We start from the raw sequence: 21,583 nt of genomic DNA, 5'->3' as shown, positions 1-21,583 counted from the left end.
GCTGTGTAGCTGGTTCTTGAAGATCTGAATGCATTTAGATGACTCCTTTGAGACCGTATTTATGGGGTTGAGAGTTGTGGTCCCTCTGCTTTGCCTGTGACCTGACAGTAAGTGGTGATGCTTTCTTTTGGAAGTTTGCTTTCTGTGCTTTTACTGCTTGCCTAAATTCTTGTGAATGGTAGGAGTAGGAGTGTCTTGTATGAAGTGAAGTCGCATACCATTAAGTAGATGTAGCTTAGCTACACTTGGTCTCAGCGCTGAGCTTTGAAGTTAAAAAAAAAAACAAAAACCTGAAAGAACTGAAGTATGTTTCAGGACATTCCTCTTTATTTTGTCATGATATTGAGGGCAAATAGAATTGTACGTTTGCATGGATGTTCCCAGTGTTCCAGAAACTTAAGCTGCCACGTGTCTTAATTTCAGACGTATGATGTGGAAAGATCAACAAAAAACATTACTTGAAGTAACCTATTTTTCAGTGAGAATAGTCTTAGTTCGTAACAATTACAGTTACTCAAAAATCTGTCTCTTACTGTATCACTTAGAAATGCATTGCTTTGAAATAATGTGTTGGAGCCTGAAGCAGCTGACTAAGTCCCATGTACACTCACTTATTTACTAGGAGAAGGAATGTAAATTAATTGTCTTTATAATATAAACTATTTGAAACAACCTTTTCTCTGATTGTTGCTTATTGGGTATTTTTTAAAGATTGAAAGTTAGACACTTCTTGCTCTACTGAATAGTAGCTTAATGACAAGTTTTTCATTAATCATTGAATATATTTCAATTTTAGTGCATGTCAGTGTTAATGAGCAAATTGCTGGGACCACCAGTTTTCTATTCTGATTATATAGGTAATTTCCTGCTTCCCAAAAGACACAAGGCACAGAGAAGAAAGAAAATTATAAGTGTGTGGGGGTGTGTATAGATTGTAACTACTGAATTAGGTCAGTGTTACAGTTTTGGGGGAGGTATTTCTAGATGAGAAGGCGTTTTGATTGAAATAAAGGAATAGGGTAGAAGGTTATATTCCTAAGTCTAGAATTTTTGGACTAGAATCATGTCATAACCCTTGTGATGAGTCAGTATTTATTAGGATTTTAAGAAGGCAGTTGCCAGAATCCTATATGAAACAAGTCTGTGATACCTTGCAACTTAAAATTTGTATTGCTGCAGTTAAGCTTTTTTGCAGTATAGCACTTATGAAAAAGCACATCTGTAAGATCCCGTTAAGATAGGAATGTCATTCTATAAATAATGCTGGAGAAAAACTAATTTTATTTTTTTTTAACACACAGTTGCATGATTTTTAGAAATCTCTGTTGTTACATGTTGAGTAGACTAGTATCCTGGCATACATTGTTACCACACTGCAAAGTAGATTTTTGTGGCATATGTCTGCACTTATAACCAGAAAACTCTAAATAGAGGAAAAATAGGTCTGTGTCCCTAGGTAGGGCTTAGGTGATGCACATGGATAATAAAATGTATTTTGAGATCTGCTACTGTCATCTGTCACCTTGTGTTTGCTTTTTTTGAGACTCTATAAGTAGCTAATTTAGCAGAAAGGCTGTATGTATTGGGGTATTTCAGTTACTTTTGAGGAGGTGACTTTGAGAAACTCAGATGAAAGCTGTTCTAGAAGCCAGCTGTATTAGAAAATGATGTACGTTCCTTGATCATTATATGCTGAAATGCTGTCCTTTGTATTTGCTGTTACGTGTTATCCTGTAACAGAGTAGTATGTACGTATTTGCTTCTTATCTAGCACTTACCCAGGAACCTGTCTGATGTTTTTTTCCTGGCTTTTGAAAAGGTGCTCGATTTCTTTTCTTCCCCAAACAAAATTAACCTATTCCGCCACACAGGCGCGAGGTTGCTGGCTGTGGAAGCTGAGGTGAAGCTCAGATGTGCAGCTGTACTGAATGCTTGAGCCTGGAAGCAGAGGCCTCTCCCGGAGGGCAATGCTGTGCCCGGTGTCCTCTGCTCAGTCTGCGGGTGCTCTGTTGGCATGCTACTTGCAGCCGGTGGCGTCTTCTAAATGGGGAGTATGCAGAGTCAAAAAAGCTATAGTTGTCTTTTTCTGGTGTTACTAAAATTACAAGGAGACAGGTGAAACAAAAGTTTGACTTATAATTTAGTGGTGGATCAGGGCAACATAAGGAGATGGCAAAAGCTTTGCAAATCGGAATTTGCTCAGTTGGGAATCAGAAGTGAGTGTCAGTGGGATTCATTTGACTCAGTCTTTGTAACCTCACATGTCGCTTGATTAACAATGGAGTAGTTAGTTTGTCATTTAATAGGCATCTGTCTCCGTCTTGACACTGTATCAAAACATCCATTCAAAGCTTTGGATAATTTTTTTTTAACATGGCTTAGCGTGCTGAATCCAAAATCAAATACAGTAGAAATGAGACCTATATAAAAATTAATACAGAGTCTCCATTAGAATTCAGCTGAATACAGGCAGTTTGAATTGTTTCTGTTGGGCTGTCTGTATACTCAAACACAAGGTGTCACTGCATCAGTTTACATTTGTTTATAAATAATCAAATGAATTATAAATAGGTGTAAAGGCTGTTCCTGAGCTAAGCCAAACTGTGCCTTGGTGAGTTTTAACTCTAAAAAAAAAAAAAAAAGGAATTGAATAGTCTGAATTAAAGTAGTGATGGGAATTCGAAATTTCATGGTTAATCAGTTCTAGAGAGATTAAAGCAGTAGTGTGTTCTCTGTGGGCATGAAGTTTGATATTTTCTCTAAAACATAAATGGTTAAATCAGTGGCTGAAAACAGAACTGGTAAATTACTCCCTTCTAATACTGTTTAAAATGCATAAATTGAATAATGATTTGTGCTTACAAAAACATGTTTGTATACCCTGTAATTAGAAGGAAAATACCTGAACAAGGATCTCCTTGCAATTTAGAGTATGCAGATACTACAAGAAGCAATCGGACCATTTATTGGAGACGGGGTGTGTTTAGTTAGCTGCAGCATAACTTGAAGTTCCTTTTGTATCTCTGAGGACATCACACAAATTGGGGGTAGAAGTGTTGAACTCACTTAAGAAGTTGGCCTTGTCTTATGCACATGGCCAAGCCAAGTGAACTTCTCTGGAGGCCCTGAAATACACCTTTCTGGGAATGTAATTTAAGTAATATACATAGAGTATTGTGATTAGAGTCTTAAGCAAACGGTCACTAAATAAGAGGAAGAAAAAGATAAGTTAGTCCTTTATGTAAATATTCTGTATTTACTAGCATCTGCAAAATTCTGTGTGTTTTTGTTACACAGATTTTGTTTTACTCTGTGAATTTACAAGATTTAGAATAAGTTGGTTATTTCAGTAGTAGTTTTCTTGTATCTCCTAGTTAAATTATGTCACTTGCCTTGAGCAGAAAGGAATTTACAAGAATGCTTTGCCCAGACCTTTCAGCTAAGCACAGAGGCAAAATCTGAGGGTAAATCCACACTAGTGTAAGTCAGTCTAACAGGAGGGCTGCAGTTTTGTCCTGGCTCCCTGGCTGGGATTAGGATGAGTACTCTCTGGCCGTGCAGTACACTATTTCAGGTAATTAAAGAAACTGAAAAATAATGTCTGTGTAAGTTGGGGGGGGGGGGGGGGTGGTGGTGGTGGTGTTTGCTTTAGTCCTCTGAACTGACTCACTTCATGATAGTTCAGCCAAAAGCATTAGAATAAGAAAGAGATGAGATTGAAGCAGCTTGCGCTTGTGTAAATTATTGTGGAACCACAGCTGCCAGTGGTCTCTCTTTTCTGCAGTTTAAGCCAACCTAGACCAGGATTGCTGCTGAAGGGAGCTGTTTAACCCTTTTCCAGCTTCTTTGCTACCTGACTCCTCGTGCCAGCACAAGTTTTTGTCTGGCTGTATTGTGAACCAGATCTGTTAAGGAAGAATGGTGGTGATTAAGGAGGGTTTGCTGTGGTGGTAGTTAGCTTAGGGCTGTTGAAAAGTACAATGTAAGTTGGCAGAAGTTTGATTTCATTGGTTTATGTATGCAAGTACCTGGAAGCCTCAAGTCAGGTAGTACAGGGGAACTGACTGCATTGAACTGCAGTAGACTGCAGTGTGTGTGTGTGTATGTATGGCAGGAAACTTAGTCTTGCTAATACTTTCTACCTAGTGATCTTTCTAAAGATCAGTAGAAAACAATTAAATACTCAGGAGAGCATTTGAAAAAGCACCAATTAAAACAGGTTCATTTTATAAAATTGCGTTTAAAAAATCAGCTTCTTCCTAAAGAAAATTTGAGTTGATAGTGCCTTTGTTCTGGACTTAGCAGGCTTACTAAGCCCTATGAATATGAATTCTGAAGGGTAAGGATGGATTACAATTGTCCGTGTTCAAAGAAAACTGTTTTGTTCATAAGTGAACATTATTTTAGTGACAGTATTTGAGATCTCTAAAGTTGTTGGTGCTGTTGATATTGGAGACTGGGCAGGAGAGGAATAGTGTATTCAGTCAAAACTTTTATTGCATGTGTAATGACTTTCAAATTTGCACAATTTAGGAAAGGATTTTAAAGTGTCTTGGAGAAAGGTAACAGCATTGAAAATTAATTTGAGATGAGATGTCGTAATAAAACACAATTATAAATAGTGTTACAGCAGAAATTTCACTCTAACTTGTTAACTTGAAGCTTTTGCTGATTGAATCAGGAACTTAGCATTGCCAAATGAATCTTGCTGAAAGCTCATACAATTCCTTCTACCACCCTACTTGGCTTTTGAACTTTGAGTACTGTTGTTGGTTTATGTGGTGCTTGGAAGTCTGAGTTGCTCTGGAAAATCACGTTTCGTCTTCTGTGGTTCTGCAATGCCTTGTGGTATAGAGTGGAATTGCTGTTACCTTAATGCAAATTCTTATTTCTGTGTTTAACACAACAAAGTTGAAATACATAGTGATTATTGAACTGTCGGTATATCATGATTACAAGATCAACAAATAAATTTGATGTCAGAGTTTTCTTCATATAATCCACTAAAATACTTGGTGGGGACGTGATGGGCTTTGTAGTGGGCCTGAAAGGCCAGTGGACCCAGGCTTTCATAGGCACGTGCCGGAAGAAGGGAATACAGGTCAAATGCCCTGGGTAAATGCTGATGTGCTAATAGAAGTGGTTTGACTGCAGGGTCTCTATTGGTCTTAGCTGAGGCAGAATCAATCTCTAACTCCCTCTCGGATGTCTGCAGTTAGACAGTGTCAGGAGAAGACTGTTGGAAAAGATGACAAATTTGGTTATTTATGCTCTTAACCAGGTCCTCAATCAGCACCTTGAATTCAAATTGAAAATCTACTGTAGCAATTCAAGCACAACAGAGTAAACAGCTGCATTTTGGATGTGTGTCAGTTTCTCAGTGGTATAGAGGTAATTATCAGTGTAATTTTTACTTAGAACATTAAAATAATGTTAAATATTTCAAATGTTACCTTCTTCTGATGTCAGCTGTACTCAATAAAAAGAAATACTAAGTCTAAAATAAAAGATTCTTTATAGCAGTCTATTTGGTTTTGTAGTGTTCCTTTCCAGGTACAGATTACTTTTATATGCATGTGTCAATATAGCATATTGTCTTTTTTTTCTTTTTTCCCAGGTTATGCAATGGTCTCTGCAAGATGGCGTGTTCTTGAGTTGGAGCTTTTTAAGGCAAGCATATGCTGGTACTTCAGCTTTACTAAGTGGACTATAATTTCTTCTCTCACAACAACTACATAAGCAGACAAAATTGCAAAGATCTGCCCTGTGTCGAGTATGACAGCCACGACTCGTGGCTCTCCGGTAGGAGGGAATGATAGCCAGGGCCAGGCTCCTGATGGACAGTCCCAGCCTCCCCTCCAGCAGAATCAGGTATGATATTAACAATTAATTTGTCTAAAAATAAAGTGGTTAGTTCTTTAGAAGTAGTGTTTCTTCTGACTTATTGGAGTTTGTGTATTCCTAGAGATGTCTAGTGAAGTTAAATACTTTTTTGTGTGTGTCTGGAAGTACAAAAAGATCTTGGGGGGTGAAGGCACTGCTACTGGCAAAGTAGATACTGTTAGGGAGCACTGCATTGCAAAAGATGCTCCTTTTCAGGCAGTGGCATAGTTCTTTCAAGCGTATGTATTTTGGGTAAGAAGCCTTGTTGGAATAATATCAGAAGCTTCCTCAGAACTGCATTGTAGACTTAACTGCCGCAGATCAGTAAAACTACTCTCTCTGAGTTCAGTTTATGCTCAGTTCTGCAAAAGCACTTTTTGCATAAAACAGCTTACAAGCGGGTATCAGCTCTTTAAGACCAGCTTCATTTAGGTCACATCATAATGTGATGATTCTTTTTTGTTAGGGAAAAATAGCAGAAAAGATGCTTTTAGAACAGTGCAGCCAAACCAATTTACAAGAAAAGCCACACTTTGTCATTTAATTCAGTATGAAGATAATACTTGTTTAATACTATAAGGTTTAATGGTTGTTACTTCCTGCGAATGAATTGTTCTTTGGAACATTTGTGGTGGGCTGACCCTGGCTGCCAGGTAAGCCCCCACCCTATTGCTCTCTCTCTGCCTCAGTGGGATGGGGGAGAGAATCGGAAGGGAAAAGCGAGAAATTGTATGGGTTGAGATAAAGGCAGTTTAATAAGTGAAGGGGCAGGAGGGGAATCAAGTGATGCAAATGCAGTCACTCACCACCAGCTGATGGATGCCCAGCTAGTCCCCAAGCAACAGCTACCTTGGAAAAAAATGTCCCCCGTGTTTTATTGCCGGGCATGACATCACATGGTAGGGGTATCTCTTTGGTCAGTTAAAACATGCAAAAAATGTTCTTAGGTTTTGGTCCTCCCTTGTCCTCCTAAACCTTACTGTTCTGATTTTAATCTTTACTATTGTCAGTTCATACTATTTCTATATACAAATAAGCATGAATCTACAAAATGCATTGTATTTTGCATGGCCTATCAAATGGGGCTTAACTAATCATGTTCTTGGAGGTTGGTTAGTAGCCAGCTGTAGTAGTGTGTTACTCATTTTTAGCGAACTTTTTTAGAAAATGTTTTTCATGATCGTTTTCTTCTGTGCTGTTGCTGAAGTTTGTCTTCTACCTAAAATAGTCATCTTTTCTGCAGAAGATTTGTAGAAACTGGAGCATCCCTATAGTCTTTATTTTTACCTTCTAGATAGGTGGTCTGCTGAAAGTAGTAGTCTGTTACAAAAAAAATCCACTTTCCTCACTGGGAAAGTAGCTTAATTTTTAAACTGTCGAGATAGAAAGCATATAGCACATTTTATGTTCTAGTTTTTGTTAATAAATCTGAAATCAAATGATTTTGTTATATTTTATGATGACAGGTACTTACTTCAAGTGATTCTTTGAAACACAATGTGAAGGAAAAATGCCAAAATAAGTGGCATGTAAGTGCAGGCAGTATTTAAAGTATTTTCCATACCAATTTTAGACTTCTTCACCTGATTCTTCCAATGAGAACTCCCCAGCTACCCCGCCTGATGAGCAGGGCCAAGGAGATGCTCCACCCCAGCTTGAAGATGAGGAGCCTGCATTTCCACACACAGACCTGGCAAAGTTGGATGACATGATCAACAGGTATTTTCACACTTTTTTCAGAGGGTGTAGATTATTTGTGCAAATATCTTGACAGTGGAATCGGGATTCTTATGTCTTTGTCTCAGTGGATTTCTAGAAATACTTTTTTAATTGGGTTAGAATTGTAAAGAGAAAAAGGCTCAAATCAGAGGTTTTTGTTTTGGTGTGTTTTTCTTTTAAACGAAGTGCTCATTAGGGCCTTTAAAAATGTATATTCTGACACTATATTAAAAGCATTAGAAAGGGGCAAGGATTCTTGATTTTTAAGAATCACAATTGAAATACGGGGGGGTTTGTTTTGTTTTTGAATACAGGCCTCGATGGGTTGTTCCTGTATTGCCGAAAGGGGAGTTAGAAGTTCTTCTAGAAGCTGCTATCGACCTAAGTAAAAAAGGTATGCTGAAAAGACAATTAATGATTATTGGGCCAGTGTGTAAAGTCTTGTTCTTTTGAATCCCTGGTGGAGGCTTAAAAATACTTAATTATTTCTGTTACAACCCTGGTCCTGAAGATTGTGTCAGTGGTATGCAGAACCTTTGTAGATCAGAAGTTTTAGAAAGCCATCAATGTCATTAAGAGTTAGGTGCCGTAGCATGAGTAGGGAGGTTGAATAAGCTCACAGCAATAAAAATCTTGTCATTCCTGGCCTACCTGTTTTCTGTATTCACTTTGGTATCAGACCTCATGGGTTTGGTCTTTATAACAGATACTAAAACTCAAAGAATTGTAGTTTTTTAAAAATAAGTTACTAATCTAGCTTTCCAAATGTCTTGCCATAATTTTTGTTCAAATCTGGCACATACATACTTTTGAGAATATTAGAGAAAAGTTAGAATTTTAAACAGCATGACTTAGACTAATAATTCTATCATACTGCTTTCTGTGTCTGGCTTGCTTGGAAGTAGGAGGTTTCTGTATCAGGACTGTGTATGTGTTTGCTGAATTGTACTAGTCAGATTGACAAGTTTGTTGTGTTCTGGAAAGTTCTGTTCTCCTGGAAAGTTGCTTTGGTCTCCTGTTTCGGTCAGTATTTGTTGCCCCAGTATTTGAGTAATACCAGAAGTTAGATCAAAATATTTTTCTAGGAGATTACACTTACCAGCTAGTTGTGTTTTAAATACGGTGAGGTACAGTGTTCCTTACTTTTGTGTAGCTGGACCAGGATGACTTCATTTCCATGTTAATAAAGGTTATTCTTAGGCAGTTTTAAGAATAAAAAGCTGATTGTGGTCATGATATTCTGGGTTATCTTGATTGCTTTCTGTAAGTCTTTTTTGCTTTGGAGCACTCTCTGGAGAAACAAAAGTTAGGGTGCACCCTTGTGATCCAAAATCAGATAATGACATGTTGTTGCCAGCACTGATTTATCAGCCATAGTTACTCTTGGAATGGGCTGCTTTGCATGTAGCTAGGTCTGGCAGGAATCCTAAGGTGAGTGTAGAATTTTCAAGTGGTTGCATCTGTTCAGGAGCAAAAGAAATGTCAACTTAGGGAAAGAAAATGCAGCCATCTATGTGTCTGGGCTGTTGGAACAGTGCAGTAAAAAGAAATTCTCTACTTGTGATTTGTGAGAGAGGAGATATATGTACTGCCAGCTGTTAAATCATCTTTTCTTTTAAAAAAAAAAAAAACAAACCTGTCAATGCAATGAAGTAATAAGAGCAGAATGAGATTTTTGGCTACTCCTAACATCAATATACTTCTCCAAAGTGTCAGACTTAGTTGAAAGTTCCCAAACAAAAGGTCTTTTCTTTTTCCTCTTGAAGTTGTGGAAAACAGTGGAAATCTATTCATATGCTTTATGCACTTTGATTTTTATTAAGTTGTCGATGTCCAATTCTGAAAAGGGCTTCTGCATTGCAATTTAATTGTTCTTCTTCTTGCCCTCTAGATGAATTCCTATGTGTGTACGTATGCAAGGATTATTGGCTAAGGAGAAAACAAGGAGAGCTCTTAGAAGTAGCTGTTTGTTAATGGTGTTATCTTTACAGTTACATCCTAGATTTTTTTTTTCCTTGCTGCTTGAAGTTACATGATGGCTAAGATGGTTCTTTTTTTAAATAACTTTTAGTGCTCAAGGAATATGATAGGGTGTTCACTTGGTGTAACTGACACTGGGTAGCTCAAAACTTGGTGGACACTGTTTCAGAGCTGTGTATATATAGAGAAGTAATATAAATTATTCTGTTGTGTACCTTTTTTAATAGATTGAAAATGTGTTCCGTTATCTCAGTAAGATCTAAAATTGGACACTTTGCTACCTGTCCATGGGCATTTTTCTTAATCTGAGGAGTTCTGTTTCAAAAGGGAAGAACTGATAGGAGAAACTGAAAAATAACCAGCTGTTGAATTACACACTGCAATATAAAATTTATGTAACTTGTTTAGATTGTGAAGCAACAAAACCTAAAAAGAGTCCACTAAATTTTTTTATCAAGCACCATTTTCTAGTGGTAAGGGTTCTTAAGTAGCTTTTATTCCTAACATTGCCAGTGGCCATCAGCATTGGCATTCTGGAGTGACTCTGGGGTAACTGCTGTCTTTGTGACGCTACCTATAAAATAAGAGTGACATTTTCATCCTCTTTGCATCCTCTTTAAATCTTTTCAGGAACTGAAAGGGACATAACTGAACTGAATTGAAAGTACTCTTATGAATTAAATGTCATCATTACCACCTTCAAGTGCAAGGAGCAAATTTGAGAGTAGTATGAATCTTGTCTAGACTGTGACTTGCATTATTCCTGGCAGATGCGTTTATTTATGGAAGATTATCTTTATATGTGTAGGCATCAATGTATTATTCTTCATTAAGCAAGCCATGAGACTATCAAATGATAGTCTGGAGTTACTTGCTAATAGAAGAAAACGTATTTGAAAAATAACCTTTAATAGCAAGAGTGATGTTTATCTTCACAATGATTCTGGAATACTTATGAAGTGTTTTGAGTAATGAGATTTGCTCCAGAAATAAATGCCATAGTGAGTTGGATGTCATAAATTTAAAAGGTTTAAAAAAAACCAAACCAGTTTGTTTTAAGTTTTTGGTGGTTTTTTTTTTTTTTTTAATAGGCTGGAATATTCTCTACTCTTTCTTTCAAAATCCCTTCAACTCTGCACTGCTCTGCATTTGTTGTGGATTTTATTGCTCCTAATGTTTACATTCAATTTTTAACATGCTGCCAAGACTTTCCAATGTGATACACACAAGCAAGATGCAAGGCAACTTTTAGAATTTGTAGCTTATTTAAACTGAAATGATATTTCACAGCACAACTTAAACCTTCAACCTTGATCCCAAATCTTTGTTTTTGATGAGTAACAAAGGTTTACAGAGTGGGAAAGAGTAGAGAGGCAGGCCCTAGAGCCTCAAAAAAAAAAAAGTGTGTGTGTGCATGAGCACACGTGCATCCAAAATCCAGGCAGCCCAATAATGGGAGTTGTTTCCAGCATCCTTTCTAAAGACCATCTCTCTTTAGATGATCCATCTGCATTTCTGTGGAACCACTCTTGAGTTCCTTACTGAAGCTGTATATTCTGCATTTTCTTGAAATGGTTATTTTTAGCCATCTATTTGAAACAAAGACATCAGATTTGTGTTGTCATGTTCCAAAGTTTCTTAGCCAGGTATTTGGGCTAGAACCAATTCAGTGAAATAAACAGCAGGGCCAGTTCAGTGTCTTGGTGTAGAAGGACTCTCATACTCCTTATGATTAAGAGTTACTGAAAGCCTGTGAGAATCTGTGAGTGCCAGGTGTAGCCACTGTGCCCATGGGCAAGTGTGGGCTTCCCTAGAGCTTATTATCTCCAGGTCACTGAGGCTCCAGGTCTGGGGGGGCGTCGCTGGCACAGTGCCACACCAGTGTGTGGAGCCAGCTCAGTTCTGGGCTTGCAGATACAAAGTTGTGTAATCTAAAGTCCTGGAGAAGAGGAGCTGGGTGATTTTGCTTGGGGCCTTGGTGCTCCAACCCTATACTCTTGAATATACCTCAGATGTATCAGAGTTTGTTCATCTACGATTGCATCTGGACTGACAAGTTTTGTGGACCACGAGTGCTTCTGCTCCTGTGGCAGGGTTAGTAGATTGCGTGTGGTTTATCTGGCAAATTGACCGCTTTTAAGTACAGGCACAGAAATCAAATGGCCCTCTGTTCTTCCTCCAATCCCTTAATTGCAGCTCCTGTATACTGTATGTTGCACATCACCTTTTCCTTTCATATTCACTTTTTTCTCACTGCATAATCCATTTCTCCAACTTTTCTCTAAATACTTAGCTCAGGGCTGCATGCACTTACTTATCTCTTGTATTCTTCCTTATCTTTCTCTGCTCTCAGAACTTGAACAACAGGAAGAAAAATGGCTGCTTGCGGTCTTACCTTAAAGTTAGTAATACTGAATCTGACTCAAGCAGTAGATGCCAAGTGTCTAGTGTCATTGCTGTTTTTCTTCTCACTGTCTTTGGATTATTCTTGCTTCCTCTCCCAACGTGCTGTCTTCTAGGACTCCTGTATCCTGCTTTTGATGATACTCCGGTCCTTGTAGACACCTAGCCTTCATTCCTTCCATAAGTGTCACCTGTTATTTCAGCAGTATGCAGCATTGTGGGAGAAGGTAGAAGGTGATTATATATCCAGGAGTCATACAAGTATCTTCTAAGGTTCTACATCTTCCTGCTCTTTCCAAGTTCAGTGAAGTACAGAAAGGACAATGTATTTTGAAACATACTCTGTTTTGGTATTCCTAAACTTGGTTTGCAATGTCTTAATGACTGAAGCTGGCCAACCATTGTGGAGATAGATGGTCCAAGAAGTACTTGAAAGTTTGAGAGATACTTCAGTGCAGTATACTGGTACTGTAAGCAGCATTAAAATCACTTGAGTGCCTGCTTTAAATTTGTATTCAAGAATTAAGTTCACTGTTACATTTGGGTTCAGAAAGGAACATTTCCCCTAGGTCAAGCTGACCACACTGGATGCCTTCCCTCTCCTCTGTTTTGTATAGGGTGAAGTTGTCATCTTTACCTCCTTGAGGAGCTAATTTAACAAAGTCCTTTGTTTACTGCAAATGCCTAAGTTTTTGGCAGTGTCCATCTCTCTTCTCTTTTGTCATATTGTCATTGCTGTGGCTTATGGCCTTTTGTTACTGGTCACTATACACTTATTATAGTGTATTGCAGACTACATAGGAAGATAATGTTGAGTTTTTTATACTTGGCTACGTAGTGTATATCATGTAGTTCTGCTAGTGATAAAAAGAGGGAACACTGGAGCTGTTTTCAAGGAGGTGAGGGGGCACTCCAAAGGTTCCTGCTTTACTTGAGTTGCTTGAGAACTGCATGCACTATAAGAGTATAGGCTAGCAAGCCCTGTTACAGGAGTTTGGAAAGCCTTTGTGGTATGTACTAACAAGCAGGGCTGGTGTTCTGTGACCACTTTTGAAAGGAACCTCTGTTATACAGTTGTTTATGACTATGAGGAACTTCAATTTGCTAACCCAAATCAATCCTTCCCAACCAATGGAAGTTACTGTCAGGATGTCTCATTAAGGAGGTTGTGGGGGGTGGGGGGTGGTCATGGCAGTAATTTTTATGAAGCTGGATGCTGTAGGCTTGTTGAATGCCAAGATTCCCTGATTGAAAATTAAACTTGTTCTGTAAAGAAACTCTGCAGGCAAGTCACAGTTTGCTTTTTATAATGTGCCCAGTGGCTTTCGTTGTTTCCAGTGTCTACTGATACATGTTTGCTGTTGACTTTTACCCCTATTTAGATTTTCTAACTGAACTTTTGAAGGGGAAGTACAGATTTCTTGAAATACTAGGTTATATAAATAACTCCAGAGTTTTAAAATAGCTAAAAGAAAAGTATGGAGCACTGTTCTTTAATTTTAAATTTGACATATGGCAACTGCAAAGGTTTACGGCAGTGTTGGGGTCTAGGTGTGTTGGGTCCTGGCAGCAGAATTACAGGAAACTGTACTTCAAGTGAGGGTGAGAAGCAGAAGGATTCATGTTTATTTTTGCATATAATTGTGTTTGGGAAGTTGAGCAGGTCTCACCCTTTCTCCTCTTCACTCACTGAGTTTTACTGGTAGCATCTAGATAAGAGAAGAACATAAAGTCATGTATACCAGAAGAATGGAAGATAAAGATTGTACATACTGTTACTTTTCTACTACATTTTTGAGTGTTACAAGTGTGTGTGTTTGTATGTGTGGGAAACCCTATCACATGCTTTTAAAATAATTTTAAAATTATCTAAAGGAGTGCAATTTGTGAGGTGACTTTACCAGAACATTAAACTGCCAGGTCTTTGTGCATTCAAGCTTACATAAGTTTGTCTTCATCCAAGGCTTCTCTTTTTAAAATAATTCTGAAACTGAACATCAAACCTTTGAAGTCTGAATCACTACTATCAATATTTAAAAGTTCATGTAACAACTAATGAAATTGTATATCTAATAGTTTGGGTTTTTCTGTTCTTTTTTAAAACAGGCCTTGATGTCAAAAGTGAAGCATGCCAGCGATTTTTTCGAGATGGGTTAACAATATCTTTCACAAAAATCCTTACAGATGAGGCAGTGAGCGGCTGGAAGTTTGAGATTCATGTGAGTTTTTAAAGTTGTGTTTCTGAAAAGCATAGTCATTTAAATGAGGAATGAGGCTGCCTTTTTGTGACTATGAAGAGACTGCAGAGGTTGAATCTCATTTTTGAAACTCATCTCAACAGAGAACTGGGAGACCTCTTGTATGCGTGGCTCTTGGAGGTGGGGGGAGTCATCCTTCTATCATTGTTTCCTCTTACTGCCTCCGGTGTTTTTGGAAGGAAACAAAAAATGAGAGATGATATGGGGAGGAACTGAACTTTGTGTGTTCAGTAGTGCAGCTTTTGTTAGGCAGGCTGTCTTTGGCCAGATGTCGAGACCTGCTTATTTTTATGTGCATGCTAGGACATGAAAACTTGCTTTTTTAGTAAAAGGTTTAGCAACCTGCTGTTGGACAGCTAGTCACATGCCTAATTAGAAACTGTGAAGATCTTCATAATCAAATTAAAATCTGTAGAGAAATGGGTGAAAGAAGGAAAAGTTAATAGTTCAGTGATGATCCATGAATGTCTCAAAACCAAACATACTTGCGTCTTTTTCCTAAATTTCATTTTTAGCTGAAAACAGATAGTTTAAAGTTTGTTTAAAGCCTTTATTGGAGGAAGTACAAATTGGAATACAACGTTGTAAAACTCTTATGCAACTCTGCATGCTAGGTACAAATGGTTCAGAGTTTGTAGTTCATATTCATTGTACAGTCACCTGCCATATTTTTGGTTGTTGTTTTTTTCTTAATAGAGATGTATTATTAACAACACTCATCGACTAGTGGAACTGTGTGTGGCCAAGCTGTCCCAAGATTGGTTTCCCCTTCTTGAACTTCTTGCCATGGCCTTAAATCCTCACTGCAAATTCCATCTATACAATGGTACTCGTCCCTCAGAAACAGTTCCTGCAGGAGTCCAGCTTGCTGAAGATGAACTTTATGCCCGTCCTCCTGACCCACGATCACCAAAGGTATAAGAGCATTTTCAGATTTGTTTTTTTAATTTTATGTGGTGTTACCTAATTACACAGTAGACATAAAGAAGTGTTGGGGCGGGGGGGGGAACCCTTTCATTACCTGTATTGCTAAGATGTTCTGCTGCTTTTGCCTTGTACATGAAATCATGATCAGTTAAATTTCCCCTTCTAACTGTTCCAGTCTTTGGTCCACAATCACTGTGTCATGTGTTTCTGTGGTAAGCTGGCACAGCTCTACTGGAATGCTATTCCTACTGTGTTAATTGGTTTGCTTGTATTTGCCAGTTGATGGATTTACCTTCTCACTCAACATGATTTTGTAGGTGACATATTTTGAGGAGGAGATTATGTGATAAAGTAGGGATCTTGTCTCCCTTTTCTTATAGTTCCCAGTGATGGGCGAAATGTTTTTAATTGGATGTGGGATGCTAGTGTCAGTGTGGTTTTGGGGTTTGTTTTTTGTTTTGGTTTGGGTTTTTGGCTGGTGTTTTTTTGTTGGTGGGTGAGTAGGTTTTGGGGTTTTTTTTTGGTTGGTTGGGTGGGTGGTTTTTTGGTTGGTGGTTTGTTTTGGTTTTGTGTTTTGTTTTTTTTTAAACTGCCAGTGCAGATTAGTAATCTGTTTTGGTTCTTGAGTCTGAATTTTTCAGAATTGTGCCCCAAGTGGTGTTGGTACAACTTCAGGAGCTTACTGAATTATTTTTGTTGCTTGCTTGCTTTTTTTTTTTTTCTTTTTGGTAGAACTGCTAGCTATTGATGTAAGAACTAAAGACAAATAACTTGGTGTCCTTGGACTTCCTTGCATTGCTAACCGTGTTTAGAAGAATGTTATTTTGCTTTCTTACTGCTTTTATATGCAGCATTATTGCATCCAGGACCAGAAAAAAATACCAGAATCATCATGCTTTCCGTAGTAACTTAGCAGCCAGAGATGAACCTGAAGTATAGTAATTTTTATTCCTATATATTTGATAAAATTATTTCAGTAACTAATATAGAGTATCTGTTTTTTAACATGATAACAGGAAAGATCATGTTGCCTATTTCTAAGCATTTCCTTAAAACTGAGATTTAAACTATATAGGCAAGTTCACTGTCAATTCTATTACCTTCTAACGGTTTATTGTGTAAGGACTTTTTTAAAGCAAGTTTTGTTACTAACAGGTACTTGAAAGTATTTCTAGATGGTAATTTGTAAATGTCAGAAAATAACTGTTTATTATATTGCAGGGTTGGCTAGTAGATCTTATCAACAAGTTTGGCACATTAAATGGATTTCAGATCTTGCATGATCGCTTCATGAGTGGGTCAGCATTGAATGTTCAGATAATTGCAGCTCTCATCAAGTAAGTTTTTTAAAAATAGTTTCCATATTTTGAAAAGTCGGACTAAGTAAAATACTGTGTTAGTGCAAAGCTTAGTCTTTTCTTGAAGCAGTTCCCCTCAGTCCATCTCTTAACTAGTTGTGTTTACCTTCAACATTTCATGTGCTTGTAAATAGACTTGAGTTTCTTGAATGAATTGCTCTTTACTGTCTTAATATTACACAACTACCGATTATGGCACTTTGATCACTTTTTTCTTTCTTTTTAGGCCATTTGGACAATGTTACGAATTTCTAACATTACATACAGTGAAGAAATATTTCCTTCCAATTATAGAAATGGTTCCACAATTTTTAGAAAATTTAACAGATGATGAACTGAAAAAAGAAGCAAAGAATGAAGCCAAAAATGATGCTCTGTCAATGATAATCAAATCTTTAAAGAACTTAGCTTCAAGAGTTCCAGGACAAGAAGAAACTGTAAAAAACTTAGAAATATTTAGATTAAAAATGATACTTAGGTAAGATGCTACTCCTAATATGATATGCTACTTCTGACATTTTTTTTCCCCCACACTTCTTACATTTAATTTCTCTTACAGGTTGTTACAAATTTCTTCTTTCAATGGTAAAATGAATGCACTAAATGAAGTTAACAAAGTAATATCCAGTGTGTCATATTATACTCATCGGCATGGTAATCCTGAAGAGGAAGAATGGCTTACAGCTGAAAGAATGGCAGTAAGTTCTCCTCTTCACCAAAATTCATTGAATAGATTTTCTTCCTCTGTATTACTTTGCTTGTAGAAGTAGCTATGTATTATGGATCCTGCACACACTGCTAATTTTCATATGTAGTATTATAAACAGTAGGTATCACATCATGGTAATAAGTCATTGTAATAGAAGTCTTTCTGTGAAAAATTGCTGTATTTATTTCAAAGCTCCTCTAGAGAATTATTTTCAGTGCTGCTAAAAACATGCTTTAAAAAGGGATCCTTGAATAGTATGGTTTTTTCATAGTGTTTAAAAAACAACAAACCTAGATAAACCAGATGTGATTCATTTGAAACTTTAATGACACTGTACCTAAAAATTGCATATTCATTTAAATAAGGATCTAGTCTGGTTTTTTGTGCTTTGAGTAACTTTCTCATTAGAGTTCTAACTGACTGCTCTGCTCACATTTCAGAAGCTGGATTCTTTGGTACAGAAAGTTCTAGATACCACATTTTTATTTTATTTATTTATTTAATATTTACATACTCTGCTACTGTTTCATGCTTGAGTGCATATGTAGGGAGCTATTAAAATGAGCATTTATAAAGTTAAAGTAAGGACAATTTTCTCTTCATCTCTGTGAAATTTAGTTGTGTTAAGTGATTTTTGCACTGTTCTGCCCCATCTTTGTGACTGGTTACCTGTTGTGAGGTTTATAATCTGCAAAAGGACTGCTGACAAAAAAAGAATGACTGCAGTTTGACTTACTAAAGCAATAGGGGGAAATAGGTCTCTCTTTTTACATACTCCCTATAGTCTGGTATCTCAGACAAGACCTCTGTTTTTAAATGAAAACTTCCAGATTTAAGTGTTTCACGAGACTAGCTTCAATATTCTAAGTCTGTAATCAAGGACAGTGTTGAAAGGTATGATGCTGTGTACGTTTGCTTTCTTTTTCAGTGCTCAGAGTACACACTGCTTTGCTTCAGTTGGAACAAAGAATCCATGGCCCTAATCTGACTGTGTCAATGACACCACTGAAAAAAATTACATCTACTTAAATGAGGCTTGAATGTTTGCCTCTAATTTGATTAGAAGCATTAAAAAAACCCGTATAAGTGGCAGTACTTAAATAATCTAACCTTTTTATATTGCAGTCCTTGCTTATGCCCTTTTTATGTGATATCCTGTAGGCATACCTGTAAAGCTAGAAATGTCTTAAACAAGTTGGTTCTGATATTTGGTGATTGTGAATTAGAAGAGAAAAATTTTGTTCCTTGAATTAGAAGAGTTAACTGTTCTTCCCATTGGCTTTTTATGTTTGAAGTTGTTTGAACATTTTTATGCTTTGAGTTCATTATTTTAATATGCCTGAAAAAATATTTCCTCTTAAGATATCACAGTGACTAGCGTATTGGATTATTTAAAAAGCTGTGTTTTTTGGTTTGTGTTTTTTTTTTTTTAAAGAGGAAATGAAAGTAGAGATAAATACCTTTCTCTTGTGCTGCATCTTTCCCACTTCTCCCAATTAGAATAGTGTATCTAAAGTCATTGATCTGTGACAGGTCGAAGTTTTTCTGTTTCGCTTAAATATCAGTGATAGCACTTCATTAATTTGAGATGGCCCTACTTTCTTTTTTATGTTCAGGAATGGATCCAGCAGAATAATATTTTATCAATTGTGTTGAGAGATAGTCTTCATCAACCTCAATATGTAGAGAAGTTAGAAAAAATTCTTCGTTTTGTCATCAAAGAGAAAGCCCTCACTTTGCAGGATCTTGACAACATTTGGGCTGCACAGGTAAAGAATTCAACCGCTTGTCTGCTGCTGCACAGGAGGGATCTTGTTCTGTGTCATGTATTGAGAAGATGATGACTTGTGCTTCTTATGCTTGATGTTAGACAAAACTAAAGAAAATTTTGAAATCAAATGGGTTTCTTTTTTGGGGTCCTGGATCTCAAAATTGTCTTCTCAAACGTCTTCAGTAGAAGGCGTTGACTACACGTGTGTAAAGTCTAAAGGAACAGTTCAGAACATGGTGCAGAGATTACCCTTTTTAAGTATTAAGGAACCTTCAACGTTGAGCAAAGTCTAGATTATGAACGAACATAGTACATTATGACTTAGTATTTTAAAATGCATTAAGAATATGTATTGCTAATCTGAGTTTACCACAGCTGTATAAATTTTTCCTGGGCAGAGTGCTATTAGTAAGGCTTATAATAATGACTATTCTAGAAGTTGTTCAACAGCAAATTCCTTCCATTGTGTTGTAATGATTATTTTTTAAAAACTGTACATTTTGCAAGATTGGCTTGTTTACTTAAATGATCAGTGAAGCTGTGCTTCCTCGCTGTGGGCTGCATAAGTTTAGCACACATAAAGGGCTGTTGAAGAGACAAAATCATTATTAATTATTGAGTAGACAAAAAATAAAAGGTCATTTTAGGATAGAAACAAGCATGAGTACATATATCCTTCTTCATAAGTAATTTGTAGTGAAACTCTAACTTGGTTGTACAAATAAACCCTTAGGCCAATCTTTCAAGTGTGGGAAGGCTAAATCTGGTTTCTAACTTAGAGAGCTTTACTGGTTTTGGCAAGGATAGAGTTAAATTTCTTCACAGTAGCTTATATGGGGCTATGTATGTAAAGCAAAAGATTTACCTGTTAAACTCTTTAGCTCAACCCACCAGTTTTCTCACTTTTACCCTGCTGATTCTCTCCCCCATCCCACTGTAGGGTGGTGAGCGAGCAAGCAGCTGGGTGGTGCTTAGTTGCTGGCTGGGGTTAATATCACAACAAGGACTAATACAAATTGGGTATTATATCCCTAGTTTATATGTGTTTGCACCCTTCTGAAACTGTAACAGTTTGGCTTAAGTGGACTTACCCAGGTGTCCCTATTGACGGGCATGCTATTTTCAGGTTACGTTTAAAGCACTTGGGATGACAGGTGATGTAGTGGAGGGTTGACTTGAGATCTCTGGTGTTTCAACTAACTTAGTAATTTCTAGATTTCAATTCCAGCATGATAGTAACTGCACAGGCTGAAACTCAAGAAAGTCTCTCTTTCTCGTTATCCCTGTTTAGAAAATTACATCATGTAACAGTAATACGCACATTACTTTAATTAAGGTCTGTGATCATACTGTTAGTTTTCAGCTTGTGGTCTGTAGACCTTTCCACAGACTGTCTTTGTAAGAAGTCTGTGGGGGGGAAAAAAGACTTTGAGAAGTTAAGTTTGCTGTTAGTACACTTGTATTAGCTATATTAGAGCCTTGCCTTTTATAAGGGCTGGGGGCAGGGGGATCTGGAATTTGGAAAAAAGTCTTCCAAGCAGTTATATTATTCATAGTGCCTGGAAATGGGACATGTGGATAAGCTAGTTTAAGCCAAACTTTTTACCCTTCCAGAAAGGTGTGTACAAGTGGTGTAACCTGTAAAAGATAGGGATAGTTCACCTCAACAGCTGCAAAAAAAAAAATTAGGAATAAATGTCCCATGCTGTGGAATACCTGGCTTTCAATTAGGTAGTTGCCACAGTGCACTTGCTGCAGTTTTGCCCTGAATTATTTTTTTTTTGTGTGAAAGTTTAATTCAGTAAGTATTATTCAGGTAGATGGTTTCACTGTGGCTTTGGCCATGGAATTAAAATAGGCTAAATGGTAAGAATACCAAAATCTGCTAATACAGAATGATTTTTACCGACTTCAGTACTCCCTGTGTTCAGTAGTTTTTAGAAGTTCTTATTAAACGACTGCTTCTAAGAGCAGCTGGAGCATGAAATTCAGTAGCAAGGCGTTGATTTACTGTGTAGCTTTATATAACAGGCAGGCTATTTTAGCTCTGGCTCAGTGCAGCAATGGTGTGGTTTTGCTTTCAGGCTACAGTTGTTATGTGGCTGCCTGGGTTTAGAGGGTGAGCATGCACAAATTTACAGTTGATGCTATAGAAGTGCCCTGAGAATCTCAGTCTACAACTAGAATAAAAATAAGTAGTTTATGGAAAGTAATAAAATCATGCTTGCTTTTGCCTTTAGAAGGCAACATAAGTTTTACGTTTTACTCAAGTGTTTTTGTGTCTTACAAAGCAAGTACTCACAAAATAGAAGTATTTTTGATTCAAGGAATAATGTTGGAAGTCTCTAAAGACAAGCATTAAGTTGCAGCCTGTTGAGTTGCAGGGAAAGATCCAGCTGGACAAGAAACAGAATTGCAGAGATTAATGTTGGAGTCACATTACTTACATTGTGGAGCATTTAACTAGAACTTGACATGCGCTTCCCTGTTTCAGCACAGCAAACTGACAGTTCACACACCAGGTTCCTTACCTCCCCACTGTCTTGTACTGCTTCCCCAGCCTTTTCTGTTCTTT

The 21,583-nt window shown here is 37.3% G+C and overlaps 1 protein-coding gene across 4 annotated transcripts in view; it reads left to right on the top strand.

The window, feature by feature from the left end:
* The window catches only part of USP9X (ubiquitin specific peptidase 9 X-linked), a 110,711-nt gene that overhangs the window by 22,457 nt on the left and 66,671 nt on the right, over positions 1–21,583 (top strand). For all 4 annotated transcript variants that reach the window (XR_012831626.1, XM_075721122.1, XM_075721113.1 and 1 more), the window contains exons 2-10: positions 5,618–5,871; positions 7,457–7,602; positions 7,917–7,996; positions 14,092–14,204; positions 14,940–15,158; positions 16,392–16,507; positions 16,755–17,006; positions 17,088–17,226; positions 18,854–19,006. Coding sequence is in view for 3 of the 4 variants with exons in the window: in XM_075721122.1 (XP_075577237.1) it covers positions 5,776–5,871; positions 7,457–7,602; positions 7,917–7,996; positions 14,092–14,204; positions 14,940–15,158; positions 16,392–16,507; positions 16,755–17,006; positions 17,088–17,226; positions 18,854–19,006 (1,314 nt within the window). In the remaining variant the exon portion in view is untranslated. The remainder of the gene's footprint in view (positions 1–5,617; positions 5,872–7,456; positions 7,603–7,916; positions 7,997–14,091; positions 14,205–14,939; positions 15,159–16,391; positions 16,508–16,754; positions 17,007–17,087; positions 17,227–18,853; positions 19,007–21,583) is intronic.

This window comes from Pelecanus crispus, chromosome 1 (genome assembly GCF_030463565.1).
Source record: "Pelecanus crispus isolate bPelCri1 chromosome 1, bPelCri1.pri, whole genome shotgun sequence".
Taxonomy (NCBI): Eukaryota; Metazoa; Chordata; class Aves; order Pelecaniformes; family Pelecanidae; genus Pelecanus; species Pelecanus crispus.
This window is presented reverse-complemented; position numbering and strand designations above follow the sequence as displayed.